The sequence below is a fragment of the Onthophagus taurus genome, chromosome 3 (genome assembly GCF_036711975.1).
Source record: "Onthophagus taurus isolate NC chromosome 3, IU_Otau_3.0, whole genome shotgun sequence".
In the NCBI taxonomy this organism is placed as follows: Eukaryota; Metazoa; Arthropoda; class Insecta; order Coleoptera; family Scarabaeidae; genus Onthophagus; species Onthophagus taurus.
In genome coordinates, this window is record NC_091968.1 from 16,666,148 (window position 1) to 16,679,099 (window position 12,952).

Here is a 12,952-nt window from a genome sequence, read left to right on the forward strand (position 1 = left end):
AAATAAATACCATAAAACTAAGATTTCTGTTATCTAGAAGACACTGGGGGAAAAAGGAAAGGGAATTATTATTAATAAAATTTCCGCTTAAACTGTAAATTCCATTCGAAACTAAACTATTATTTTGCGCAAGTTTTAACTAGTGCAAAATAGATGGTGCTAATACAAAAAAGTATCACGACCAAATACCTTCAAATAAAAATGAGCGTTATCAGTTAAAAATATTGGTACCTAACTTATCAAATAGTTTTCTAATTAATAACTTTTATGATTTAACACATTTTTCGTATTCCTAACAAGTGAGTCATATGCTACTCACTAACAATAATAAAGATCCCCTCTTAAGAACATTAGGCACCAATCAGATTTGCGCCGGACACGCGCATTCCTGTTTTATTCTTCATTTCAGAACGTTTTCGTGGTTTTCGTTTACCAGTAATTCTGCAATAAATTGCAACTACTATATCGATGTACTGAGTTCATGCTTTTTTGTAAGTTGTTAATTAATACACAACGTTTAAATTGAATACTTTGTTCAAAACACAATGTTAAAACCTATGCCAGAAAGCCTCTTAACTGTATTATTACAACTTCAACCCCGTTTTAAGAAACACTTAGAAACTGTAAGTATCTAACATCACATCTTTGAGTGAAGCAAACAAGTACCAACCGTATTAACACACATAATTATTTAGGATTTCAAAATTCTAAATGATATGAGATGTAGCCGTGCAACATGTTCTTTGGGAGCTCCAAATGTTCTCACAATAATTGACTCGGAATCTAGGTAAAGTTAACGATTAAATTTTAATTAACTGCTAAGTTATTAAAAAATGTTTTTTCAGGTTAATAAAAAACATCAAATTCATGAAACATTTCAATATTAAGATAAAATCTTTAGATCTATGCATGAAACAACTTTATTTGAAATTATCTTTAGAAATAGAAGAAATGTTAATCGAAGCCCAATATGAAATGTTTAATAATGAATCTAAACCACAAAGAACGTTCAATGAGCCTGGAAACATTGTGTAAGATTTATTTTTAAATAATAATTCCGCCGTCCTAAGAACAAACACTGTATGTAGGTAAACTCTAGTTTTGAGTAACAAAAGTTAATAATAATGGTTACAATTACTTCTCTTAACAAGAGGTAACATGATTTGTTGTGTTGATGTACATTGATTTTGTGATATAAGAATTGCATTTACAGATATTTACTAAGAATGAGTCAAATATGTGGTAATTTTTCATAAAACATACTTTATTCCTAAGCAAAAAGACCATACGACATGTCTTATATGGGAAAATGTATATGTATACAGGGTGACTGGTACATAAATGTGAATATTGAAATACGTTGTTCTAGAGCTCACTTGTAATTGATTAAGCTAAATATGCCTTATAGAAAAGTGAATAATTTAGAAAATATTTCAATTTTTTGCTTTTTGTACAATTTCAGTACATACTCTTACAAATCTTGAAATTTAGAGAGTAATAATAGTTTCTTTGGCAATGTATCGACTTCTCTGGATAGATTACATCCTAATACACATTTAAAGTCAAGAAATACTGTAAATATTTCGATGGTTTAAAAATACAGGAAGTGAAATATTCGGTTTCTAAGTTAATTTTCAAACAAAGTGTTTATTCATGAGCGTCTATTTCAAAATTTCGATGATACATTCAGCATACAAATTATTGTAATAACTTCTCTGTTTTGTTACCTTTCGAATAAGTGTAGGAAAATTTTATGTAAGCGGAAAAAACAAAATGTCTAGGGGGCCAGCCTATTCTTGCTTTTGTCATTAGAAATGATGTAAGCATAAATGTTGCTTAAGGATTGTGTATCCGTTTTGAAGTTAATTGAGTCATCAGTGTAGTTAATGTAAAGAACTTCTAAGAGGTTTCTGTTATGATAGTTCTTTTCAACGTCCAACACTTTGACATTATCAAAGTCAAATTTATGTCCTGTGTCTGTGGTATGTTGTGACAGAGTACAGGAGGTTTTTAATAACCTACAATCGCTTTTGTGTTTCAAAATCCTACTTTTTAGCCACTGATTGTTTTGCCCAATGTATTTGCCATTGCATTCCCCACACGAAATGCAATAGATAACACCTGATTTTAATAGTGGATCAGTGCTGTCCTTGACTTTAGTGAAATATTTTTGTAATTTGTTATCGTAACAATCCACAACTTTGATGTTGTCAATATTCTTAAAGACTTTTTTAATTTTACCCGTAAGTTCATTTACGTAAGGAATTTTACGATATTTAACAATCTGTTCAGTTGTGTTTGTTGTTGTATTTAAGATGTTGGTAGAGAATAACAATTTATTAACAAGTTTTGGTTAATTAATTAATAAGTTAAGTTGATAATGAAGTATACAAAGTTATTGAAAAAGACCCATTGAATAACATTCAAAAACAAATTAACACCTTTATTAAATGTATACAATCACAAAAATTCATTAATGACATCGAAGCTAAAAAATTAAAAACATATAATTCAGTCTTGGCCAAAGCGTATTTTCTTCCAAAAATCCATAAGGAAGATAACCCTTTAAGACCTATTATTTCTTCTGTGGGCACCCCTTCCTATGAATTGTCTGGTTACATGCAAACATACTAAGCTTAGCTTTTAACGACAGAACTGATTATAATATCAAAAACACTTTTCAATTTGTTAACGATTATAACGGTTACAAGCTGCCACGGGATTACATATTGATTTCCCTTGACGTTATCAGCTTATTTACGGTGATTCCTTTGGACTTGGTCAATAAAATTATAGAGGAAAAATGGGATTTAGTAGCGGACCAGTGTGGTTGGGATAAGGACACGTTTTTGTTGGGTTTGAAGTTAATCTTTGAAGCTTCAGTCTTTACTTTTAATGGAACAATCTACCGTCAAATTGAAGGAACCCCTATGGGCTCCAAAATCTCTCCGATACCTGGCTCTGATAGTGATGGACCACGTCATTGATAACATTTTAAAGAAAAATAACATAAACTTCAGAATTAATTTCATCAAAAAATATGTAGACGATCTAATTTTGGGTGTCCACAAAGACGATGCAGAGGCAATTTTAAATCAATTTAACAGTTTCCACCCTAGCATACAATTCACACTTGATCACGAAGTCGACGGGGGGTTACCCTTTCTTGACACTAAAGTCATCAGAAACTTGGATAACTCGATCGTTTTTGATTGGTATAGAAAGCCTACTTATTCTGGAAGATATTTAAACTTTCATTCAAACCACACTTTTGGCCACAAGATAGCAACAGTTTTGACAATGAAACATAGAATAATGCATATTAGTGATCCGATGTTCGATGATAAAAATTTGAGATTTTTAAGCAATGCCTTTGTTAATAATGGGTATCCCCCAAAACTTGTTAATAAATTGTTATTCTCTACCAACATCTTAAATACAACAACAAACACAACTGAACAGATTGTTAAATATCGTAAAATTCCTTACGTAAATGAACTTACGGGTAAAATTAAAAAAGTCTTTAAGAATATTGACAACATCAAAGTTGTGGATTGTTACGATAACAAATTACAAAAATATTTCACTAAAGTCAAGGACAGCACTGATCCACTATTAAAATCAGGTGTTATCTATTGCATTTCGTGTGGGGAATGCAATGGCAAATACATTGGGCAAAACAATCAGTGGCTAAAAAGTAGGATTTTGAAACACAAAAGCGATTGTAGGTTATTAAAAACCTCCTGTGCTCTGTCACAACATACCACAGACACAGGACATAAATTTGACTTTGATAATGTCAAAGTGTTGGACGTTGAAAAGAACTATCATAACAGAAACCTCTTAGAAGTTCTTTACATTAACTACACTGATGACTCAATTAACTTCAAAACGGATACACAATCCTTAAGCAACATTTATGCTTACATCATTTCTAATGACAAAAGCAAGAATAGGCTGGCCCCCTAGACATTTTGTTTTTTCCGTTTACATAAAATTTTCCTACACTTAATGTTTAACTTTTCAACAAATTAATATTTTAAAAATGTTATTTAATTTAAACAATCTAAATTTGTGTGCAGATTGTGAATTTGTATCGCTGGGGTTACTTGAAATTTAGTTATGTTAACTTTTATCATCAATTTAAATTTTAAATTTTGAATTTCAATTACAGTTTTCTCTTTATATTTTAACGCACGCGCTGGGCGTATTGTTCCAGTTTTGTTCAAATAAAACTAGAATTTCAGAATCAAAAAAAAGAAAAAACAAAAGTAAAATTTTAACGTGTATCTCGTTCGTCTCAATGATTTTAACTTTTAATTCCAAGTTTTAATTTAATTAAACGTAATAATATCTATGTAATGTGTTCAATAATGTTTTTGGTTTATCCACTTCATAAACAAGTAAGTTTTTCAACTTATTTTGTAAAGTTTCTACCATTTTAAGAAAATTTTTTTCTCTTTAACAGCAAATGTAATTCGCTCTGACGAAGGTTGTAATTCGACAACCGAAATATATTAGCAAATTGTAAAAAGTTGTTCCTGTGCTTATTTGACCGTTCACCCCGAATAGATCGTTTTAAGGATTTTATGGACCGACGAATCGAAGTTTAACAGAGAAGGTATAACAAATCTTCATAATTTACATTATAGGACTGACGAATCCTCATCTAATGAAGGAAACGAGCAACCAAATTAAATTTAGTGTGAATGTGTGGATGGGGCTCATTGGAAATAATTTGATTGGTCCCAAGGGCGTCGCCAGAGAGGGAGAGAGGGGCAGAGGGGGGCCACTGCTCCCCCCTAGACGCAGATTCGAAAAAAAAAAAAATTAAAACACAATAAATATACATCTCGAGTACTGAACAACTATCGATTGGGATGTCATATTTTGATCAGGAAACCAAGGAAGTTCAAGAAGTATTCCTCGGATTCGTCAAGCTTGATGCTTTGGATGCGAAATGTATTGCAAAAGCAATAGATGAGTTTTTGGCAGAAGAAGATCTTGATACGGACAAATGTGTCGGTTTAGAAGGTGGTGTGCAAGCAATCCTACGCAGAAAATATAAAAAAAGCTTTGTTCCTTCATCAAAGGAAGGTACCATCAAAGATATTATTACAATTTTTTCAAGAATCAGTTTTGAGACGCAAATTGATACCAAATACGTGCTCCAATACGTAGCTTTGAATGCAGTTAAGGCATCCCAGCACATTAGCCGCCTTTTGCAATTTATAGAAAACCACCGTAACGATCCAGAAAACGTCACAAATGGAATTATTAGGGACTACTATCATTGCAGAAAAACTTGGACTGGGAGAAGACATGAAGTCCGTGCTGCGTATTGTTGAGAGACAACAACGTCAGAACAACCACCCAGCAGCAAGCCCCTCAGAATTCTGGCGGATCTCTTTGATAATACCATACTTAGACTCGATTATTAATTCTTTTGAAGTTCGCTTTTCTGAAGAAAACACACCGTCAGTTTCCTTATCTAAATTACACCCAGCTCAAATGTTAGACATGTCCCTTGAAGACCTGGTAGAAGCTGGTGAAGACTTTTCCCAATTTTAGAATTTATCAAATGTCAACAACGAAATCGAACTATGGAAAAAACTATGGCAAGATAAACCTGACTCAAAAGAATTAAGTGTTGTGGATGTCATAAAAGATGCCGACATTTTTTTCCCTGAAACGAGAAAAGCCTTTATAATTTTGGTCACTTTACTCTGTACGACATATACTGTTGAACTATCTTTTAACAGCTTGAGGACAATAAAACCTGGCTTAGAAGGACTATGGTAGAATGTCGTCTTGCCATGATGAGTATGTATAGGAACCATATTTTTGTGAACTTTGATGGTTTTATTAATAATCTGGTTGAACAATTCGCGAAGAAGCCACGAAAATTATGTTTTAAACAATTTGGTGTTTTTTTTTTCAATTTTTTTGTCCTGCTTATGGTTGTCTGAATTAACGTTATGTTTTAGTTCCAATAAGCAACAATAAATAGGTGTAATCGATTTTGACTTTTATTAACTTTGGGTAGGTTGTCAAAATTGTATTCGCGCCACTTGTTATCTTATTATTCGGTAATTAGAAAAACATTTTGCCATGCTTAATACCTTATTCGAAATGTAAGAAAACAGAGAAGTTTTTACAATAATTGGTACGCCAAATGTATTATCAAAATTTTGAAATAAACGATCGTAAATGAACACATTATTTAAAAATTAACTTAAAAATCGAATATTTCACACCCTATATTTTTAAAGCATCGAAATATTTAAAATGTTTTTCTACTTAAAATGTGTATTAGAGTGTAATCTATCCAGAGAAGTCAATACATTGCCAAAGAAACTATTATTACTCTCTAAATTTCAAGATTTGTAAGAGTATGTACTCAACTTGTACAAAAAACAAAAAATTCAAATAACTCCTAAACTATTCAGCTTTGCATAAGGCATATTTGGCTTAATTAATTACAAATGAGCTCTAGAACAACGTATTTCAATATTCACGTTTATGTACCAGTCACCCTGTATACAGGTGTCTCTGAAATGCGTGTACAACGGAAGACCACAGATTCCTTGGCTCAAAATAGGTCGATTTAAGTTAAGTTATGTATATCCAAAGTTGCTTCGTTTCGCCGCTAGAGGAGTTCAAAGTTAACAAAAAAAATTCTTTTATTTTTTATAACTCGAAAACGCGTAAATCAATTGAAACCATTTTTCAGAAGTGAGTTCCTAGGTTCAATGAATGTTTTTTTATGGTTTTTGATGTCATGTGTTCACTGAATATTACTCCATATTTTTTTTTCTGGCCAGGCGACAATTACATTATTATAATTTCTGAATAGCCTATTTAGTTCTAAACCGTTTTTGTCTCTTATAAGATTTTGATTACATAAGTGGTTAAGCCAGAAAAAAGGTATTTTTACATATCTGCAAGCCTTGTTTACGTCATTGCATACAGTGTTAGGAGAAAACGTATTGGTATTTAGTTGTTTCAGTACTAGAAAGAAAAACTTTTAATCAATTCTAAGAAACAAAAGGTAACAACAAATAGGAAATATTTACAAAAATTGTTCAAAATGACCACCGTTTTTCAAAATACATAAATTTACTCGTCGTAAAAAGTTAAATTGCACTCTGTCCATTATTTCGCTATTATTTAATGTATTAAATGCTAACCAAATTTTTCTTCGTAATTCTTCTTCACTATCAATTGTAGAGGCATAGACTTTTGACTTCAATGCCCCCCATAGAACATAATCACACGGTGTAAGGTCTTGTGATTTTGCTGCAAGTGTGTAAGGTCTGATATTGTTAGTTTTAATATTGCCGAACAGCCATCGTAAAATGTGACGGAGCGCCAGCGCGCATGAACCACATATCGCGACGAAGTAATAAAGGTAAATTTTCTAATAAATCCGGTAACGACTGTCTTAATAAATTTAAATAAACTTCGCCATTTAACCCTTAATTCCAGCCCAAACATTGACTTTCAATTGATGCTGATGATGGACTGCTGTGGTCATATGCGGATTTTCTTCAGCATAAACATGATCGTTACGCATGTTAGTGATACCAGATCTGGTAAACGTTGCCTCATCTGTGAATAAAATCCTTCTACTAAAATGTGTGTCATGGATTCTTTCGTTTTGGATGAGTTGGCAGAAAGTCAAACGCATTTCGTGATCCACAGGTAAAAGCTCTTGCATTTTTTGAAGGTGGTATGGGTGTAATAATTGTTATTTTATTACCCTATGGACAACATCTAGTTGATTTTCTAAGCGCCTCGTACTAATTTTAGGGTCTTCTGCCACTCTTTCATGAACCCCACCCAACTCTACAGTTCGCCTTGTATGGTGATATACACGGTCTGTGTATTTCGGTTTCAAGCTACTTGTTTCCATGAGACGTCTTACGATATTTCCAAACCTTTGGTGATTTGGCACTCGACGATTAGGAAACTTTTCCCTATAGACTCGAATGCTTTTGCGACCATTAAATTGACATTGGCCATAAACTAAAATCATATCTAGTTGTTCATCATATGTGTAAGTATCCATTATAAAAATAACGTTAAACACGATTTATTGATGTTAACTGACAGTTAAATGCAAAGCATAGTAGAGTTATGTTTTATCATTGCAATAACACATACATTATCCTTTTGTTTCTTAGAATTGATTAAAAGTTTTTCTTTGTCGTACTGAATCAACTAAATACAACTACGTTTTTCCTAACACTGTATGCTTTGAGGATCATTAAATTCCCACGCTTTTGATCAATTAATGATATTGTATTCACGCGTTTTACGCGATTTACGCGTTTTCGAGTTATAAAAAATAAAAGAATTTTTTTTGCTAACTTTGAAGTCCTCTAGCGGCGAAACGAAGCAACTTTGGATATAGATAACTTAACTTAAATCGACTTATTTTGAGCCAAGGAATCTGTGGTCTTCCGTTGTACACGCATTTCGGAGACATCCTGCCTGTATATACATATAAAAATATAAAAAAACTTTCGTTATAAAAATTATATAACTTACGTCATAAATGAATGAATATGAGCCCAAAAATCCCAAAACTTTATTCTTTACCTAAATTGCACAAAATAGACATGCCTATTCGTCCTATTACCGCTTTCAATAATTCACCAACATCTAAACTGGTAAAATTTATGCTCAACATTTTTCAAATGATAAACTTTAAACCTAAATTTGCCATATCAAATTCCTTAGAATTCATTCAAAACACTAAAACTCATAGTTGCTCATGCATGGCATGTTGGCACACTGTTGTTTTATTTAAAATTTTGAAACGTCGAGTGAACGAGCGTAAATGCGGTAGAACTTTATTCAAAAATTAATTTGAAAAACAGTAATAATAGTAAGAAAAACACTGACATTTAAACGTCAAAAATATTTCTGACAAAGATTGCAAAGCCTACTAAGATTTTTTCATTAAAAATTCATTCCAACTTTTGATAGACAACCCCGTTGTTTAACGGGCAGTGTTTGCTTTATTATTTTTTTTCTCAAAAATTAGTCGTTTTTGGAAAAATTTTAGAGAGACAAAAAAGTTTTAGGATACTTTCATCTACCTACGTACATTTTTTTAAAATCTATTTACCATCTGCATAAAAAAAATTTTGCAAAAAATGTAAAGGGGTGGTTACGTTTAGTAGTTTAGAAGGATAGGTTGAAAGTACAAATAGGGTGAAAACGTGCCCTACTACGAGTTAAACATATTCCCCAAATTTCGTTTTCCTAGCGTTTATGGTTTTTGAGAAAAAAAATTAAACCAAAATTTTCTGCCATTTTTGGAGGGGTGTAGCTCCTTAGGGGAGCCCAAGTAGCCCATAGTTCATATATCAAAGTACCCTTAAAATTGCCAAAAGAATCACCCCCTGAAGTTTGGGCACGTCATTCAGATACACCCTGAATACAGATAACTGTAAATGAAACAGTAGCAAAATTAGTTTATGTGACCTCGACTACGGAAAGGGGGTTTAGGTGTCAAGAGGTCGATTTTGAAATTTTGAATCATTCTAATAGTGTAAAGTGTGGTCTTTTCAATGAACTTAACCCCAGCTTCGCAACTATCTTCGCGGCTGAGTTATTTGCATTGAAAGTTTAATGACTTTAAATTAAAAACGCAAAATGTAAAATTTAATTTTAGATTTTTTTTCGTAGAAATAAAAAAAACAACATTAACAGCAACAATTGAAGAATAATAATAATTACTTGAATCATCTTCAACCTGTCTCATTTTTCGTCTTTTTTACGCTTTTAACACCTTTTTCATGTCTCTTTCTTTTCTGTTTTATTTTCGCATTCTGCTCCTTCAAAATATCTTTATTTATCCTACCGCGATTATCTTTTGTTTTCTTTTTTTCCAACTTTTTCAGCGGTTACGGTGCTAGTTCATTTTGTTTGCTGGAATCTCAATAAATACCACTGTCTTTCAAGTGACTTTACGACCGTTTAAGCTTTTCTGGCATTTTTTGCTCATCCACTGGCTTGAACATAAGACTGATCTGCTCAAATTCTTTCCTCGCAAATTATAAAGTGGTTGTATTTAGTTATACCTTTCAAGCAAGTCAAATATTTTATTTGCCTAAAGTAGATTCAATCATCGTTACGTTTTAAATGAAAGAGTAAGAAAACGTTTTTAAACTAAACGATGCGATTTCTTTATTTATCTTTTTTAGTACAACATGTTTCGGCTAACAAGTAGCCTTCTTCAGGTACAACTAAAATTAAAAAGTTGGTAAAAAAATTGATACAAAAAACGGAATAGTTACCATCAATGTGGTACACATATGAGTAATCGGGAAATGCGTGACTCCGAGCATACATGCTTTGACAACAAGCCATGTTTCCTCGGTTATCCTGAAGTGGACTTCTAAGATACGGAGAATGCTGTCATTGTTTGCTTTGTGCCCTAAAGTCGTTTCAAAGAATACTTTGCAAACCTCAATTCTGCTTCCAACTTCCTCTTTAAAAAAATATTTTCTTGACATGCTTTTTTTTTGGAAGTTTTGTTGCTTTTTATTTCTCACCTTTTTTTCACATATCCAGTCTCTACGTAATGAAATCCCTTTTATCCACAGAAATCTTTGCTCTAGTACTTTTCATTAATTTTATGATGATTGTTGATTTTATCAGAACACTTCTTTTTGCATTTGCATGCCTTTGGTTTACAAAACTGCAATGCGTAGCTAGATATGAATACCCTATATGGTGAAATACAAGCAGCATACGGTGTTTATGCTTAGTGACTTATCATGTATTGTTATTTTTATGGCAAAAAATGTGCTACGATGTTTTTCTTTAGTAATCTGATCATGATAATTGACAGCGACCAAATCACACAACTTAACATAGCTTTTTTGCGTTAAATTTAAAAAAAACAAATGAAAAAAATATTTTGTGTAGATTTTAATGTAAAGAATTTGAAACTATTGCTAATTCATTTTTGCCAAAAATGTCTATTGTTAGGACGGCAGAATTATAATCAGAATTATTTTAAAACTTATTTTGTAGATTTGATTTAAATAATGTTGTAATAAATGCGGTTATCCCCATTTATGTGGGAGAATATGATACGTTTGAGATTAATGAGAACTTTTCTATGTCAATGATACCGGAAAGAATTACAACAAGGGTATGTAATCATGATTTAAAATGCCTTAAATTGATTTATTTCAATAATTAGAAATCTTCGAACGTCAATGGTAAAGTGGAAACGTTAGAAAGTGTAGATACAGAAATAGGTATTATTAATTTTATTATTTTTATCCAATCTTAATCTTTTTTCCCATTTATTAGAGAAAAGTTTAATAAATGTCATTTGGAACGGATTATCAGAAACAATTTCTCATGTACTACGTCAAGAATTTAGTGCAGGAATTGTAGAATATTCCATTAATGAATTATTTGATGACCCCGAGGAAATGCTGTAAGCTAACAACAAATTTTTAATTTAGTTATCTAATAATAACTCTATTTTAAGCGCTTTTTCAAAGAAACGTCTAAAAGTAGCGAGGATAGTCATGAACACCATTTTTGGAAGGGCATCTTTATTAGTAGATGATTCAATTATTAAAATTCCTGACTTAAACCTTTCTTATAAATCCCCAACCACTTCAAAATTAACATTGATTTGTTTTCAATCCGGTACTTTATTGGGTTTAGCAAACATACATTTATCTGGAAAGTATTGTATTACTCGAGAAGATGCAACTACCATTTCTTTGTGTGGTGGATTTGAAGTACGAGAGTTATCGATGCTTTTTAGTGATTGTTGGGTCGTTTATGATGGTATCGAGAACATTGGAAACTGTAAACTTGTTTCGTGTAAAAGCAAATTTCTATTAAAAATATTATTAGAAAAGAAAGGAAACAAGTATTGTCCTAAATTAGACAATGTGCAGCTCTGTTGGATTAGGTAAACTCTTTTTAATTAATCATTGTTTTGAATGAATTAAATTTGTTGTATTTAGGCAAATGGAGTGTGATTTTGTTGGTTTACCATGTCTTACGAACGATATTCGAAAAGAATTGCAATCTTACGTGGAAGATTTTCTTTATGGTGAAATTCAACCCATGATGATAAATTATTTTAAAGAACGTTTCGAAGGAGTTCTTAAAAAGTATAAGATAGCTAGACATATCAAAAATATACCTTAAGTAATAACTATTTATTTTTATAGTTTTTGTATTAATGTTTTAAGTGCCAAATAAACATATCTTTGTTATTTTTTTTCTTTCTTAAAGAGTGTCAACGCATAACAGTTTTAAACAGGGGCCTTAGCCTCCCTCAATTTCCACCTCCACTCGTTCTTCTCTATTTCCATACTTTTACAGTTTCTCACTTGCATTAGTCAAGATAATTTGATAGTTTAGCGTCTGCATGTACTGCATCCTCTCATCTTTTCCTTGGCTTTCCTACTGGGCGTGTTCATTGCATTCTATTTGCTGTTTTTCTTGGTAGACAATAGTCTCAGATCAACCGACTATCCTCTCCAACCTCCCCATGGTGCAACCTAGGCAACGCAAGCCACTCTGTGAGGGGTAAGTAAATATAAATGATAAATGCGATCTGTCACTGCCAGCTCTCGTGGTTTCTGCTATATGTAAATTTATTACTACATAAATAAAAATCCCAACAGGTTATGCCCCAGATTCGCTAAAGAAATAACCAGAGGTGTACGGTAGATTAAATAGAACGGAGAAAAAAATTTTTTAGCGCTAAATACGGAGGTGTAAGCTTATCAATTTTTTTAGCAAAGTTGGAGGAAATTGCTAGCCAATTAAGACAGATAGGTGAACTACTTTTCTGACCAAATGTTAATGACAAAGGTAATCGCCGTTGCCAGATTCGTTGATCGAATACAGTGTGCCAAACCCTAACTTAGTCACTGCTAGCTATCAAGAAAAGGGT

General features: G+C 32.2%; 1 protein-coding gene across 1 annotated transcript; it reads left to right on the plus strand.

Moving 5' to 3' along the window:
- Positions 1-402: 402 nt before the first annotated feature.
- On the plus strand, positions 403-12,266 carry LOC111422014 (uncharacterized). The gene is made up of 8 exons (XM_071194976.1): positions 403-623; positions 696-787; positions 846-1,031; positions 11,053-11,173; positions 11,225-11,282; positions 11,338-11,467; positions 11,522-11,956; positions 12,012-12,266. Exons 1-8 carry the CDS (start codon positions 546-548, stop codon positions 12,196-12,198), a joined length of 1,287 nt encoding a protein of 428 aa, XP_071051077.1. The 5' UTR covers positions 403-545; the 3' UTR covers positions 12,199-12,266.
- Positions 12,267-12,952: the final 686 nt, after the last annotated feature.

Excerpts from the sequence above, each read along its gene's own strand:
- LOC111422014 (XM_071194976.1), top strand. The coding sequence starts at position 546 with ATGTTAAAACCTATGCCAGAAAGCCTCTTAACTGTATTATTACAACTT. Across the intron at positions 1,032-11,052 it reads AATGAGCCTGGAAACATTGT|ATTTGATTTAAATAATGTTG; the intron begins GTAAGATTTATT and ends CTTATTTTGTAG. Across the intron at positions 11,283-11,337 it reads AAGTGTAGATACAGAAATAG|AGAAAAGTTTAATAAATGTC; the intron begins GTATTATTAATT and ends CCCATTTATTAG.